The 15,637-nt window shown below is 38.5% G+C and overlaps 1 protein-coding gene across 1 annotated transcript in view; it reads left to right on the plus strand.

Annotated features, from left to right (window-relative positions):
* Positions 1-15,637, plus strand: part of THSD7B (thrombospondin type 1 domain containing 7B) — an 864,031-nt gene that overhangs the window by 791,201 nt on the left and 57,193 nt on the right. The window contains exons 17-19 of the mRNA XM_062199372.1: positions 5,303-5,444; positions 8,103-8,218; positions 11,454-11,571. Of these exons, the coding sequence (XP_062055356.1) occupies positions 5,303-5,444; positions 8,103-8,218; positions 11,454-11,571 (376 nt within the window). The remainder of the gene's footprint in view (positions 1-5,302; positions 5,445-8,102; positions 8,219-11,453; positions 11,572-15,637) is intronic.

The raw sequence follows: 15,637 nt of genomic DNA on the forward strand, positions 1-15,637 counted from the left end.
TTCATGCAACTGTGATTTTTAAAGTTGCTGTTAATGAGAAAAAAATCAAATTATGCTCATTTGAGTTTATTTAAAATAGCTAAAGTATTATCTTTTATGTGAGTAAATTATTACTCATTTATTGAAAGGTTTTATTGATTTAATAATGAATTATAATATTCTGAGGAATGCCATCAAGATTTTATAGGAAATGAATGAGAATTAGAGGTTGAATTATTTTGGGAAATCCTCACATTCAGGAAACATCATCCTAATTCAGGGTTGACCATTTGTCTGCTATGGCAGTTTATAAAAATCCAGTCTTCCTGCTCAGGAATAACCAAATTACTCTATTGCATTGCATTTATTATTTGCATGCTCTGTGCCAGACACAGTAGAAGGTTCTGGATGTCCAAGAAAATTAAGATATGGTCTCTCGGAGAGTGGCAAGATGGCGGAATAGGAAGGGAGCACACTGATAGTCTGGGAAGAGACAGTTTAATAAAAGTGGAGATACTGCAGGTTCAAGGAACAGTAGGGGAAGAAACAGCAGAGGAAACTCTTCCAGAACTAGTGATTCACAGTGGACCTGTGTGGAGATTGTGGGAGCCCACAGTTTGAGACACCAGCAGCAGAATCAACACACCAGCGCTGGAACGCAAGGTGAGCCGAACCTCAATAGCCCAAGACACCGGCGGGCAAGCAGAAAGAGGAGACTAGAGGGAACAAGACTTGAAACCCCGTGGCAAAAAGTTCACCAGGCTAACTAGAAGAGAGAGGACAAAAAAAAGTGACCAATACAGACACGAGTTTCTCTCTCTCCGCTCACCTCTCAAAGGCAAGCAAGACAAAGAGCAGGCGCCATTTTGGACATACGTCATAAGCAGGGCGACCTCAGGTCTACACCAGCCCTCAGCCTAGCAGAAAAACCTGACTCTGGGAGGGGTGAAATAACAGGAGATTAGGACCTGATGAATGTGTGGTGCTAATGAACTGAGACTGTGAAAAAAGAGACGGTGGGGGAGAGAACTCACAGAATTCACGTGAGTACTCTCTAGAGACACTCAATTTGGTAACACTGGCAACCCAGTGGGAGACTGCAGGAGAATTTGAGCCCACACTGAGGGCAGCACAGATTCCCTGTGTGGTCCTTGGGAAAGAGCTTCCAATCTCTGGCTCCTGTGGGTTTATCATTCACCTGCTAACTACAATTATGTTCAGCTGTGCGGAATTACTTCCCTTTTGAATCAAAAAAAAAAAAAGAGAGAGAGATTTACCACGCCTAACCTGGGAGTGTCATCTTTGACACACCCTCAGACCTGAGGAACCAAACACAGCTCTCAGTCCACACTCATCTCAAGCCTCTAAGGCTCCACCAAAAGCAGACAGTCCACTTAATATAGAGCCATAGTGTAACAAGAAAAAACACCACAGTGAAGAAACCAAATATCTCCAACATGCCAAACAACAAACGCAAACACCAAGCTAACAAGAACAAGGAAGACACTATGACGCCCCCAAATGAAAAAGACACCCCAATGCAAGATTATGAAGATGATGAGATAGAAGAAATGCAAGAAGTGGATCTCAAAAAATTGATAAGAACATTAAGAAGTTCTCAAAAACAAATTCTTAAACTACAGAAATCCTTAATGGAAAAGATAGAAAATCTCTCTCGTGAAAATGAAATATTAAGGAGGAATCAAAATGAAATGAAACAACTAGTGGAACAAGAAACTGAGATAGTGACGAGAAATCATAATGAAATGAAGAACTCAATAGATCAAATGACAAACACATTAGAGAGCCTTAAAAACAGAATGGGTGAAGCAAAAGAGAGAATATCGGACTTAGAAGACAGAGAACAGGAAAGGAAACAGGCAAACCAAACAAAAGAAGAAGAAATTAGAAATCTAAAAAATATTGTCGGGAATCTACAGGATACTATTAAAAAACCCAACATTCGAGTTCTAGGAGTTCCTGAAGGCATGGAGAGGGAGAAAGGATTAGAAGGCATTTTCAGTGAGATACTAGCAGAAAATTTCCCAGGTTTGGAGAAGGACAGAGGCATCTTAGTACAGGAAGCTCATAGAACCCCTAATAAACATGACCAAAAGAGATCCTCACCACGACATGTTGTAATCAAACTCACCACAGTGAAACACAAAGAAAAGATCCTAAAATGTGCAAGAGAGAAACGTCAGATTACTCTTAGAGGATCTCCAATTAGACTCACAGCAGACTTCTCATCAGAAACCCTACAAGCTAGAAGGGAATGGCGAGACATAGCCCAGGTACTAAGAGAGAAAAACTGCCAGCCCAGAATATTATATCCTGCAAAGCTCTTATTTGTGAATGAAGGTGAAATAAAGACTTTTCATAGCAAACAGAAACTGAAAGAATTTGTTGCCACTCATCCTGCCCTGCAAAAGATGCTTAAAGATGTGTTACACACAGAAACACAGAAACATGGTCATCAATATGAAAGAAAGTAAAGGAAGGAAACCTCACAGCAAAAGATCACAGGGATTTCAAAGCATATATTAGAAAATATCTTTGGCAAATGGCAGGGCAAAGTTACTACTTATCAATAGTCACATTAATGGCCTGAACTGTCCAGTTAAAAGACACCGATTGGCTGATTGGGTTAAGGAACAAAACCCTGTCAGAATAAAATCGAAATCGGCGAACTCAAAAGGCTTCCATAGCCTCGGCAACTCATGAGTAGAGCCTAGGGAGATTACTGACACCATAAACAAGAGTGTCAAATTGTTAAGTAAACAACAGGAGTCACTGTGTACTTACTTCTCATGTGGGATCTGTCCTTAATGTGTTGTCCAATGTAAAGTAATGCTGTAACTAGTACTGAAACCGTATTTTATACTTTGTGTTTCTGTGTGGGTGCAAACTGTTGAAATCTTTACTTAATATATACTAAATCGATCTTCTGTATATAAAGATAATTGAAAATGAATCTTGATGTGAATGGAATGGGAGAGGGAGTGGGAGATAGGAGGGGTGCAAGTTGGAGGGAAATTATGGAGGGGGGAGACATTGTAATCCATAAACTGTACTTTGGAAATTTGTATTTACTAAATTAAAAAAAAAAGATATGGTCTCTCCAAGTAGCCCTTGGAAAAGAATGCATATACATCAATATGTGGACATGTGCAGTGCAAATGTTCACTAAGAGAGGTGAACATTTATCATGGATCTGAAATAGTCAGTGGAGGTTCTCAGAGGCGAGATTTGATCTCATTTTGAAGACTGAATCCAAATATTCAGGTCAGGCAAGAGGCCTTGCTGCTAGGGAGAACAAAGGATGATGAGCCATGCTATTGTAAGGACGGACTGATCTTTAATGGAAGTGCAGACTTAGCAAGGTACTCAACTAGAAAGGCTACTCTCATAAAAAAAGTACAAGAGAATAACCTGTTCGCATTGGTCATCTCCTTCTCCAGCAAATCCTGAGCTACATAACCTTGATCTTCATCATGAAAATGGTCCAAAATTGATTGACTTTGGGTTTGTTATCCACACATCATTTTCTCACTTCTATAGTTAGGACATTAATAATATATGTTTATATAAATATTCTAGAGAAAAAGATACCCAGGTTTTGTTTGAGGAGTTTTGATCAAATAAAGAAATAACCCAGTTATAATTGTGCTTTCCTTTCTTTTTTTTCTTATCCAATACTCCCTCCCCGTCTTCCTTGTGGCCAATTCATTGTTCTGTGAACTTCCAATAAATAACCAATAGAAGGAAATAAGAAGAAAGATGATTGTTGAACTTCCTGTACCAGTTAATTCACACAGATAAGGAGAAACCGTCATCTATCACTCATTAGCAATCCTGGGCCAATTTTGATAAGGTGCACTTTGAAAACATGGCCTGGTTAGGTTGGATTATGTTTGTGGACTTCAGTTACCTTATGCTCTCCTCTTCATCTATTTCTATAGATAATGAATTTGTAGGAGAAGGAGTTTAAGTGCTGGGTTTTCAGTACATTGCTTCCTCCAAGTTACTAAACTCTACAAGGCATGAATGATGAATTAGGTTCAAAAGGGTATTGAGAAGCCATGCCCAGCAGACTTAAAGACAGAACATAAGCTCTAAGGGAGGAAATTATTAAATTACATCAGATTATACCCTTATCCCTTTCTGACCTAGGTGCAGACAAATAAGGGAGAGTATGTAAGAGGATTGTTCAAAGTACATATTCCTTTGATTTTGTGTATTTTTTTTAATCTTTGTTTGAAAACTTAGATTAAGCAGGTATATACAGGGCCTCACACATATTCACTTGTTTTAGGCATCAATTGACTAGTTTATAAAATATAAATTCAGGATAACAGTACTTAGGAGTATGCACCCAGATTGCCTCATTTTATTTTATTGATGAGTCACTAGGTGATTATTCCTACTAATTAGAGCAAACATTCAAATTAACTCGCTAAAAATAGTAATAAATTATTGGTAAACATCTAGCATGGGACTCATGTGCAGATAATTAAGAATAATTGCTTGATTTTGTTGACCCATCATGATTATCTAGAGATAATTTGATACAATTGAATGTAAAATTACTTTACAAGTATTGACAGATTATCCAAGTATTAAATCACATGGATAGCACATGTGTTTCGATGGGCTAAACTTCTAAAATTTATGAGAATGGAATATTTTCGTGCATATTTCAGTACCATCCAGCATCGTCATTTTGATTCTTAGCCAAGATTCAGTGTACTGATTGTGTTCTTACTATGTTATTTGAGTAGGTAAAGGAAATAAAATAAATGAGTCCTTTCAGATATACAAATAGTGATTTAGTGTTCTGAATACAGAGACTTTTATTTCTCCTGTGGTTTAAGAGCATATGGGCATCTTAAGATGTTGGCATCTGGAATTGTGTGTTGTCCACATATTTAATGGTATTTGTTGAAAAACTGCAATTATAACTTATATCAATAGTTTTTCATTTGTTTAAACATTTAAAGTATTGATCAACTTTGTAGCAGCCTATTTAAGAGTACAGAGTGAGTTTAATTGATCAAAAATTGTCTCCATGTGCCTACTTACAACAAGGGGCTTCAAAATCAGTCTTCAAAATAATGCAGCTCAACAAAGTTGTCGGGGGAACAAAGCACAGCAAATCATATTTTAACGATCTCAAGTCATTCTCTGTGGACTTTTATATATGTATAAATACATATAAATATAATATATAAATATAAATGTATATTTATAACTTTAAACATATAATTGTGTATTCTCTACCATGTAGCTATGGGACTAAGTGTTGGCTCTTTTGTTTTCTTAGTCATGTGACCCCCACGCGACACAGAGAAGAACCCGTCATCTGCTGAGACCCTCTCCGAATTCAAGGACTTGTGCTGAAGACTCACAGGTCCAACCCTGCCTCCTTAATGAGAATTGCTTCCAGTTCCAGTACAATCTAACAGGTACAGTTGAAATCCACGACCTTACTGTGCCCCTTGAGCACTGATGAATGTCCAGATCTTTGTGTGTTTCACTCTTGGGACAGAGAGGCCGAATGTGTGAGTGAATGATGTGAAAGGCTGAAGACTTGGTATTTCCAGTGTCCTTTCTGAAAAGAAATGCCCAGTCTTTCATGTAGATTCAGCAAGGCCACCTGGAATCTCTGTAGGCAAAGATGCTTACAGCAATTTGGCAGAGTTTCAGAATAATGTGGAATTGAGCCATGATAAACTGAAACAACAAAAGTAAGTTGTGAAGGATGTTAGCAGTGAGAGGAAAATGTGATTAGACTGTCAGAAAGTTTGGCTCTTCCACAGCGTTGATTATTTCAGAAATTTGAACCCATGGTGCACTTTCTCTAAAAGGAAGAATGGTAGGCTTGAGCCTTCAGTGATTTTTGAGAGGCTCTGGGAATCACATTGGCTTATCTATTCAGCCACTTCCCAAGACTCTTGCAAATATGCATGGTAGGCAGCAGATTCTGGCTCAGATACTTGGTTTTCTGCAACACATATGTAAGAATCAGACAGAGTTCCTGTCACCTGGCTTTGGCCTGACCTAGACCTGGCTGTGGTGGCAGGCATTTAGGAGTGAACGATGAAATATTTCTCTCTCCCTCTTCCTCCCTCCCTCCCTTCCTCTCTCTTCCTCCTTCTCCCTCCCTCTACCTCTCTGCCTCTCTCTGACCCTCTTTCCTTCCCTTTCTCCCTCTCTCCCTAAATCCCTGTCTCCCTCATCCCCTTTCTCCCTGACTCACCATTTCAAATAAGTAAACCTTTTTTTCTTAAAAAAAGAAAAAAAGCTTTATTTTGATACTAAATAATTGCAATCTATGCATAGTTCTTTCATAATACACATTTCCTGTTAACTTTTTAAAATTTTTTATTTAAGAAGGAGAGAAAGAAACAGAGAGAGAAAGACAGAGAGCACACGCGAGAGCTGGATCTCCCACATGGGTATCACAGACCCAACTACCTGAACCACCATCTGCTGCCTTGCAGGGTACACATTAACAGGTAGCAAGAATTAGGAGATGAGCTAAGATTTGGACCCAGATACTCTGATATGAGATGTACATGTCCTCCTGGCATCTTAACTGCTACACCAAGTGCCCATCTCTCCATGAACTTTTTGAGGTGCCATCATACATAATCAGTATCTTCCTGTCTACCAACACCAACAATAAGATTTTAAGAATCAAATCAATTATAAGATAATTTATCCCAACTATCCATTGTCTAGTGTGTAGTATGAGGAGCCAAGCCTATAAAACTTTTTCTCATTACGGAACAACTTGAAAAAATGAGAGTTTCTGTATCAGCTTGTACAATTCTATATGTATTTTCCTCCTTCCTGACAGGGTCACTTATTTTAGCTGCCCTCTATCAAATGTACCGAATGGTTAGATGACTGGATTTATTGCTTGAAAATATTGAATTTTATATCAGAGGCTAGTGTCAGTCCATTTCAGCTGCTATAACAAATTACCTTAGAATGTATAGTTCATAATCAATAGAAATTTATTTCTCGCAGTTCTAGAGTCTGTGTGTATCACTATCACTACAAATATAGTTTTGTAAAACTGTTTTATATCTATGTCAGACCAGTGGTTAAGAATGTTATACTACTCTAGTTTTAATGATCTATGATTACTTTAAATTGTACTGTATATGTGTGAAGTGGTCATTTTTCCATTCAGTTATTGTTTCTAGTTGCTGTCTATATTCCCACTTTTTTGCTTTTTACTTGTTAAAACTTCTTATTTGGTGAAGTTTTAACCCTTTTTACTTTAATGTAATTTTAAAATATGTTATCTCAAAAGCTAAAGAGAAAAAAAAGAACAAAAGGGAGAAAGAAAAAGGGTGAGAAAGAGAAAGAGGGAGCGAGAGAAGGGGGGAAGAGGGGAATATAATTATGTTCTTAGAACTGTATCCATAAATCACGTTGAATCTTAAAATTAATTAAAAATTAAAATAAAAATTTTAAAAATGACAGAGGAAGGTTGGGAAGTCTAAGATCGAGGTACCAGCACACCTGCTGAGGACCCAGTCCTCACAGAAGGCACCCTCTTACTGTGTCCTCGAGTGCTGGAAGGAGTAATTAAGCCACTTTTACAATGCCGTAAACCACATTCGGGAGAGATCCACTCTCAGAACCTATCCTAATTGCTACCCCAAAGCCCCACCTCCTAATACCACCACCTTGCCAGTTAGGATTGCAATATCAGACCATAGCAGCTGACATCTTCTATGCATAGTTTCTCTCTCAATCATCCCTTAGAAGTGGCTGATTCAAAGCTACTTTCATTTACCATTCTAGTTAGTGCCTTTTCTCACCTACCCCAGCCAGCTATGAGATGTTTTCTAACAAATCATTTGTTTTTTTTTACTTCTAGAAAGCAAATGAGGGCAGGTTACTCGTGCTCCTTTGTCTATTGAGTTTTTTCTTTGTTTGCTGTTTTGCAATAGAATTGACTGATGCTTTCCAGAACCACTTCAAAAAAAGTTTCCACATAATATGTGGCCTCTCCTTCTGTAGCAATGGAGATAACCAAAGATTGGTTGTATTTTGCTTGCCTGGGCATTATTTTTGAAACGTTGTGTATGATTCTCTGCCTGCAGAGTGGAGCACGTGCCAGCTGAGTGAAAACGCGACCTGCGGTCAAGGCGTCAGGACCCGCCTGCTAAGCTGTGTGCGCAGTGACGGCAAGACGGTGGACATGGACCAGTGTGAGCAGGTAACTTGTTGATACTGGGATGTCACACCCCGGGTGTTGTTGTTCTTGTGCATCTGCAGCCTCCATGAAGTTCCATGGAGACTCTGGTTTCTTCTCATCTTAGCCTAGATCTGTAGATTCAAATAGCATAAAATGGACTCCTGCTGGACCTTATTTAAATTTGATCAAAATGACTGGGAAGGGCCATTTTCCTGTTGGGACAAGAGTTCATTAAAAAAGCGTGTTTCTCCAACTTCCAACAACTTATATAAATGCACTTGCTTGCCAGTAAACTGCAAACATTGATGAGTTGGCTATTTAGATGGCAGTATGACTTTTTCATTGGACATGTGATTTATCCCATATGAGATGGACTGACACTCTGCTAACTTGCTTGACAAATTATCGTTGAATAAATAGAATAATTGTACTTTTCTTCTAAATGTATGTTAAAATGCCTCCCTACCAAGTTTCAAATTAGTGAGTTACAAATTTTTGTGACCTTACTGCCCTCTCTTTTTTTCCCCATGATAAGTTATATGGAGTTTGGTGAAAGCTTTTGTAAACCTGTTGTAAAGAAGTTCACGTTTCCTTCCCAAGGTGTAAATTAAAAACAAAATGTGGCAGTGAAAGAACCTCTGAAATTATTTTTAGAATTGATTGGAAATGTAGGGCCAGTTAACCCAGATTTCCACAGAAAATTCTTGAACAAACCAGCAAAATGAATTCTGGTCTCATTTCTCCATACATAGGTGAAATACATAAATGAAAATTAAAACAAAACCTTCCTCACCTACCCTGTCTCAACCCTTATTTTTGTTTCAACATGCTTTCTAGACCAACAGTAGAGTAACCCACTAGGATGCCAACGCTGGACCAAACCATATGAAATCTGATGTCTCATTTGGTGAAATTTTGAAACTGCCTAATACAGAGCAGAGTGCTGCCTGCTAAGTGATTTCACATTTTAACATTACATTTTTACTTTTTTTAACTTTTTTATTTTTAAAAAGGAGAAAATTTCATGTATTTCATATATACAGTTTTAAGAGCATAATGATACTTCTCACCTTACCCTTCCTCTCTTTTTCCCACATTCCCTTCTCCTTTCCTTTTTAGTTTTCCTTTTAATTTTTATGACATCATATTTTCAGTGTACTTTATAATCACAAACTTAACCCACCACTAAATAAAAAATTCAACAGGTAGTAAACGGAAAAACCACTGTTCCTCAGAAGTATAGACAAGGGCTGTAAAAATTAATCAAAGCTCAAAAAATCAATATAATTCATATACATTACATTTTTGTACTCTGTATATTACCACAAATCAGAGGAAACATATGATATTTGTCTTGTTAGAACTGGCTTATTTCACTAAGTGTAATGGTCTGTGGTTGCATGTATTTTGTTGCCCAAGAAAGGATCTCATATTTTTTACGGCTGAGTAGTATATATATATATATATATATATATATATATATATATATATATACACACACACATACAATCATCAGTTAATGGACATCTGAGTTGAATTCCTATCTTAGCTGTTGTGAGTTGAACTGCTTTAACATGGAATTACAGATGACTCTTTTGTATGCTGATTTCATTTAGAAGTTGTCTGTCTCAGGAAAAAGTTAATCACCAGTCAAGAATAACTCCATCTTTCTTTCCTTCTCTTTAGAAAGTAAGAAAGAAAGTAAGAAAGGGAGGGAGATAGGAAATTATATCTATGAACTACCTGGCATTTGTTCTCTTTGTATTAATATCATATTAATGTGAAACTTGATGAGAATTGTGTTTTAGTAATTATGCATTTTCTGTGACTTTGAGAATCTAATGTATTAGCAAATTCCTCTTAAAATTAATTTAAAAATTCAAAAAATATGAAAGAACAACTCCAAAAATATTTAGTGTGTATAGTAAATCTTTTACTCTGATATGAGCAAATATATAAATTATGCATTAATGGAAAATCAGTTTCTCTGTTTCTGCCTGGCATATGCCCAGCACATATTTAAAGAGTATCAATTTTGGGATTGCTGTAAAGCCACCGCCTGCAGTGCTGGCATCCCATATGGGTGCCAGTTCAAGTCTGAGCTGCTCCATTGCTGATCCAGCTCTCTGCTATGGCCTGGGAAAGCAGTAAATGACCTGAGTCCTTGGACCCCCACACCCCCGTGGGAAACCCAAAAGAAGCTCCTGGCTCCTGGCTTCGGATGAGCACAACTCTGCCCGTTGCGGCCATTTGGGGAGTATACCAGCAGATGGAAGACTTTGTCTTCTCTCTCTCTCTCTCTCTCTCTCTCTCTCTCTCTCTCTGGCTCTACCTTTCAAATAAATAAATATATCTTTTAAAAAATAAAGAGTATCAGTTTTAAAAGTCTTAAAATAATACCCAGGGCATTCTTCTGAGATCTAGAAAAGTGATGAAAGTGTTAATCTAGCTGAACGGTCATATCAAATGTAGATCACAAATCCCATTGTGGTCATTAGTATTTTACCCACTTGGCAAGTCAGCAGACTGTAATCATTTATTTTTGATTGTTGTAGATATACTGCTAATATTTAACACTTGTGAATGCCAAAGTTTCCCTAATTAAGTATACCTATAGTGTGACTCCCATAACACATTATTTCATTATTCTGTTTGACTCTTAGCTGACTTACTCTTTCACTAGGATCTCTTCCATCTTGACCATTAGAGAATTTGTCTTTTGTCTACATGCTCATTTCAGAGAACAAGAGGAAAATATAATGTATTGTCAACTCGTCCCAAAATGAAGACCAGTGTGTTTTTATTCCCATTGCTTTTGTTTATACACTTCAAATGATTGATTTTATTTTCATGCCTATGCTATTCACTTCTTGGCTCAGCCAGATCATAGATTTGAGCTTTTTCTGTATGTCTGGCTTCTCTAGGAGCACAGCAGGCATGCAGTTGGCCCTGAGGTGGTTTCCTGGTTCCTTGGTACCTGAGCAACAGGACAGGGTTCAGGCAGGTGACTTGTTTTCCAAACACCTTAATGACAGGTCTATTCTAAAGGTTGACAATTTATGAAAAGAAATTTGGGCTGACAATTTTTTGCATGTGAGGTAAGGACAATGATTGTTTGCCATCGATTTATATAAGAAATTATAAATTTTACCCACCAAAATGTGGCAAGGTTATTATTGTAGAGTAAAGGGCAGTCTTTCCAATCAAAGGATAATGATTTCATTTGATAGTGATATGATTACATTTCCATTTGCAGCGTAATTTGGAGAAGCCTCAAAGGATGAGCCTTCCCTGCATGGTGGAATGTGTGGTTAACTGCCAGCTAACTGGGTGGACGGCTTGGACAGAGTGTTCACAGACCTGTGGCCAAGAAGGTATTTGGGTTCCTTCTGTTTGTTCTATGTAAATAGATTCCTTTTTAAATGTGCCAGCGGGTTCATACATGGATAGCATAAGTCACTGTAGCCAACTGAAAGTAACGAGACACTGACCTGGAGGGGAAAAAAGGCAGAGGTAAGCAGAGACTGCAGGACCAGGACTGACCTGAAAACAACTGTGGACTCAAAGGAGCTGCTGAGCCTGAGCAACTGTTTATTCAGAAGGCCATAAGCCAACAGGTTAAAAAAATATGTTGGTGATTCGGAGACTATGTTTATATAAGTAATGCTAGCTACTTTAACAGTAAGTCCCCAAAGCACAGTGGCTGAACGTAGTATAAAGACGGGTTTTTCATTCATGTCAAGATGGGAATAGTTTCTGCTTCAAATTCGATGGAGGTCCCTGGCTGATGAAGATCTGACACTTTAGAATCACTAAGTTTCTCTGCACGATGAAATCAGCTGCCTCTGTAGATGTTTGCTTTTCTATGGACTGAGTGGGAAGTGGGACCTATCCACCTATCCCATATACATTCTGTTAGACAAAATCTATTCCCATGTCTCCAACTCAGTACAAGGTGGCAGGAAAGGAAGTCTAATTTCTTGGTGGCCACTATTCTACAACAGTGTTACAGGATGTGGGAAAGGAAGTACGGCATTTTGGTGAACGGATAGCAGTTACTTCCACAAGATCCCAGGATCCCACTGGGGAAGAAATGCACAGGAGCAAGGAATGCAAAAGTCAGTGGATACTCCAGACAAATGCAAGGCTCAAGTAAGAACCAAGACATGTGTCTAAAGGAGAGCAATAAGACCATAGCAGGAAGCCTTAGAGCTGGTTAGGATAGAACTGTGATCTGAAAGAGAGTTACAGTTTATCACCAGATAAATGGCATGAATTTGGTGTATAAGCCTAGTGCAAAATAATAGAATATGAGTAGGCAATTAGCAAGGGAGATGGGAATACTCAGATAGTCAAAGGGGTTACAAAGACCTGGACCTAATGACCTGGAAATAGTTTTCTAGAAATCCCAAGACTGGACCAGAGGAGTATGAACTCGTTTTTAAGTTACCCACAAATGAGTCCACTGAGGTCACTGATAATTCTTGGTCTTTTTTTAAAGAAAAATTTATTTATTTATTTGAATGTCAGAGTTACACAGAGAAAGGAGAGGCACAGAGAGAGAGAGAAAGGTCTTCCATCTGATGGTTCACTCCCCAATTGGCTGCAACAGCCAGAGCTGGCTGATCAGAAGCCAGGAGCCAGGAGTTTCTTCCGGGTCTCCCTTGTGGGTGCAGAAGCCCAAGGATTTGGGCCATCTTCTACTGCTTTTAGGCCATAGCAGAGATCTGGATCAAAAGTGGAACAGCCAGGTCTTGAACCAGCATCCATATGGGATGCCGGTACTTGAGGCCAGGGAGTTAATCCGCTGCGCCACAGTGTTGGGCCCAATAATTCTTAGTCTTAATCAAAATTATTTGAAGAACTAAGCAGGGCTGCACATGGAAAAGAGGCTCATCTGTGAATTCACCCATAAAAGCCTAGTGAGGGCAGAGCTAAAAGTAGTAGCCAGGAAGTGTATTTAGGAATATGTGACTATAGGAAATTGACACCTACTTGTGCAAAAGCATGGCTCACAAGGAAAACATAGGAATCCAAAATCTATTAATAATGTGCCATATCCTGCACACATAAAAGCAATGAACCTCAGAAAAGTAAATGGTAGATCTTAGGACTTGTAGTTCAGTGATTGACCTATAGTTCCTCGTCTATTCTGAGAGGTGGTGTGATATATATGCCAGTGGAGTTGTCACTCTATGGATGGATAAATTTGAGTTCAAATTTCAGTTATTTAATCAAGTAAAAGTTAATCTTTCCGAGTCTCATGGTGTTATCTATAAATTAAAATTCATGCACATGCTGAAGACTTCATTTTTTGTTTGAGAAGTCAATGATATAAAAATATGGGAGGATACAGGGCATTAGGATTGAGCCATCCTGGACATGTAGTGTATATTAATTTCCAATTCTATCTCTGTAACTATCTGGAGTGTACAGGATTATCAGACTTCCAAAGGTCTTTTAAAGATTCTTCTATACACTCAGTCACCCTCATCTACCAGTTCAAAATCTTTCTGCCCCTCCATATCCATTACCCTCTATTGCCCTGGGGGATCCAGCTAGTACCAGTACTAGTCACACCCTTGATTGCATCATGCTTCATTCTACCTTGGCATTTTTCCTTACATAGAACATCTACGTTTACCCCTCTACTGACTCCTATGACTTGTATCACACATAAATTAAATTAATTACAATATCTGTCTTCCTACGGAGTCAGCAACCCTTGTAAAATTGCTCATGGGTGCATCTCCCCAGTTCTGATGAACACAGTACTTACCGAATTGCAAGAATTTCAGCTAATATTTGCTGCTGTCCAGGTGGTTCTGGACTATCAGGGGAAAGTTCAAAGGAAAAGAGCTTACAGGCTAGGCTGTGAGCTCAAAGTCAGCCGGCTCTTGCTCCTCGCTTTTCCCTCTCTACATAGATAATTAAGTTCCTAGAGCCCATCAACAAAGAAGTTATTCTGTCAAGGAGACAGAAAATCTGTTTATTACCATTTTTTATGTTTGCTTATGATTTTTATTAAAGCTGTCTTTTATAATTGCCCCATATACAAATGTGTTCTATAGTCTTATATTGTGGATAAACAAATACTGAGTTTGTGTTAAAATGACCCCTTCACTAGTTTTTTTTTTTTTTCCCCAGATACCTTTTATTTGAGGAATACAAACCTCATGAATTTCATAAATAAAACTTTAGGAATATAATCATTCTTTCCAGCATACCCACTCTCCCACCCCTCTTCCTCCTCACTCTCTTATTCCCATTGTAATTTTTTACTAAGATTTATTTTCTTTTTTCTTTTTTTTAAAAAAAGATTTTTATTTATTTATTTGACAGGTAGAGTTACAGACAGTGAGAGAGAGAGACAGAGAGAAAGGTCTTCCTTCCATTGGTTCACTCCCCAAATGGCCGCCACTGCCGGAGCTGTGCCGATCAGAAGCCAGGAGCCAGGTGTTTCTTCCTGGTCTCCCATGTAGGTGCAGGTGCCCAAGCACTTAGGCCATCCTCCACTGCTCTCCCTGGCCACAGCAGAGAGCTGGACTGGAAGAGGAGCAACCGAGACAGAATCCGGCGCCCCAGCTGGGACTAGAACCTGGAGTACCAGTGCCGCAGGCAGAGGATTAGCCTAGAGAGCCGTGGCGCCGGCTAGATCTATTTTCAATTAACTTTATACACTGTGATTAACTCTATACTAAGAAAAGAGTTAAACAAATTGTATGGAAAAAAACTGCTTTTCAACACTTAAGACGAGGGCTGTTCAAAATCTTTGTATCTCAAGGTGTTAATTTCATTTCCATAGATTACCTTCTAGGTGCTCTGTTATCACAGATCAGGGAGAAGATATGGTATTTATCCTTTTGGGAATGGCTTATTTCACTAAGTACTATGTTTTCTAATTGCATTAATTTTGTTGCAAATGACAATATACATTTTTTTTTTTACTGCCATTTAGTATTACACAGTGACTGGAGTTTGGGTTGATCCCTTATCTTAGCTGTTGTGAATTGAGCTGCAATAAACACGGGGGTCTACATAATTCTTTCATATTCTGATTACACTTACCTTGGGTAAATTCAGATTTCTGAGGTAACTTCATACTGTCCTCCGAGTGAGGACATTCTGTCAGTTGCCCCTTCACTTTGCTGGCTGTTTCTTTTGCAGTGCAGGAGCTACTCATTTTGATCTAATTCCATTTGTCCATATTGACTTCGATTGCCCATGCCTTTGGGGTCTTTTACAAGAACTCTTTGCCTATACCAATGTATTGCAGGGTTCCCTAGTGTTCTCTAATTATTTGATGGTATTGGCTCCCATAGAATTGGGTCTTTAATCCATTTTGAGTGGATTTTTGTATAAGGTATAAGGCAGGAGTTTTGCTTCAGATTTCTGCATGTGGAGATCCAGTATTCCTAGCACCATTTGTTGAGGAGATGG

Source organism: Lepus europaeus, chromosome 1 (assembly GCF_033115175.1).
Source record: "Lepus europaeus isolate LE1 chromosome 1, mLepTim1.pri, whole genome shotgun sequence".
In the NCBI taxonomy this organism is placed as follows: domain Eukaryota; kingdom Metazoa; phylum Chordata; class Mammalia; order Lagomorpha; family Leporidae; genus Lepus; species Lepus europaeus.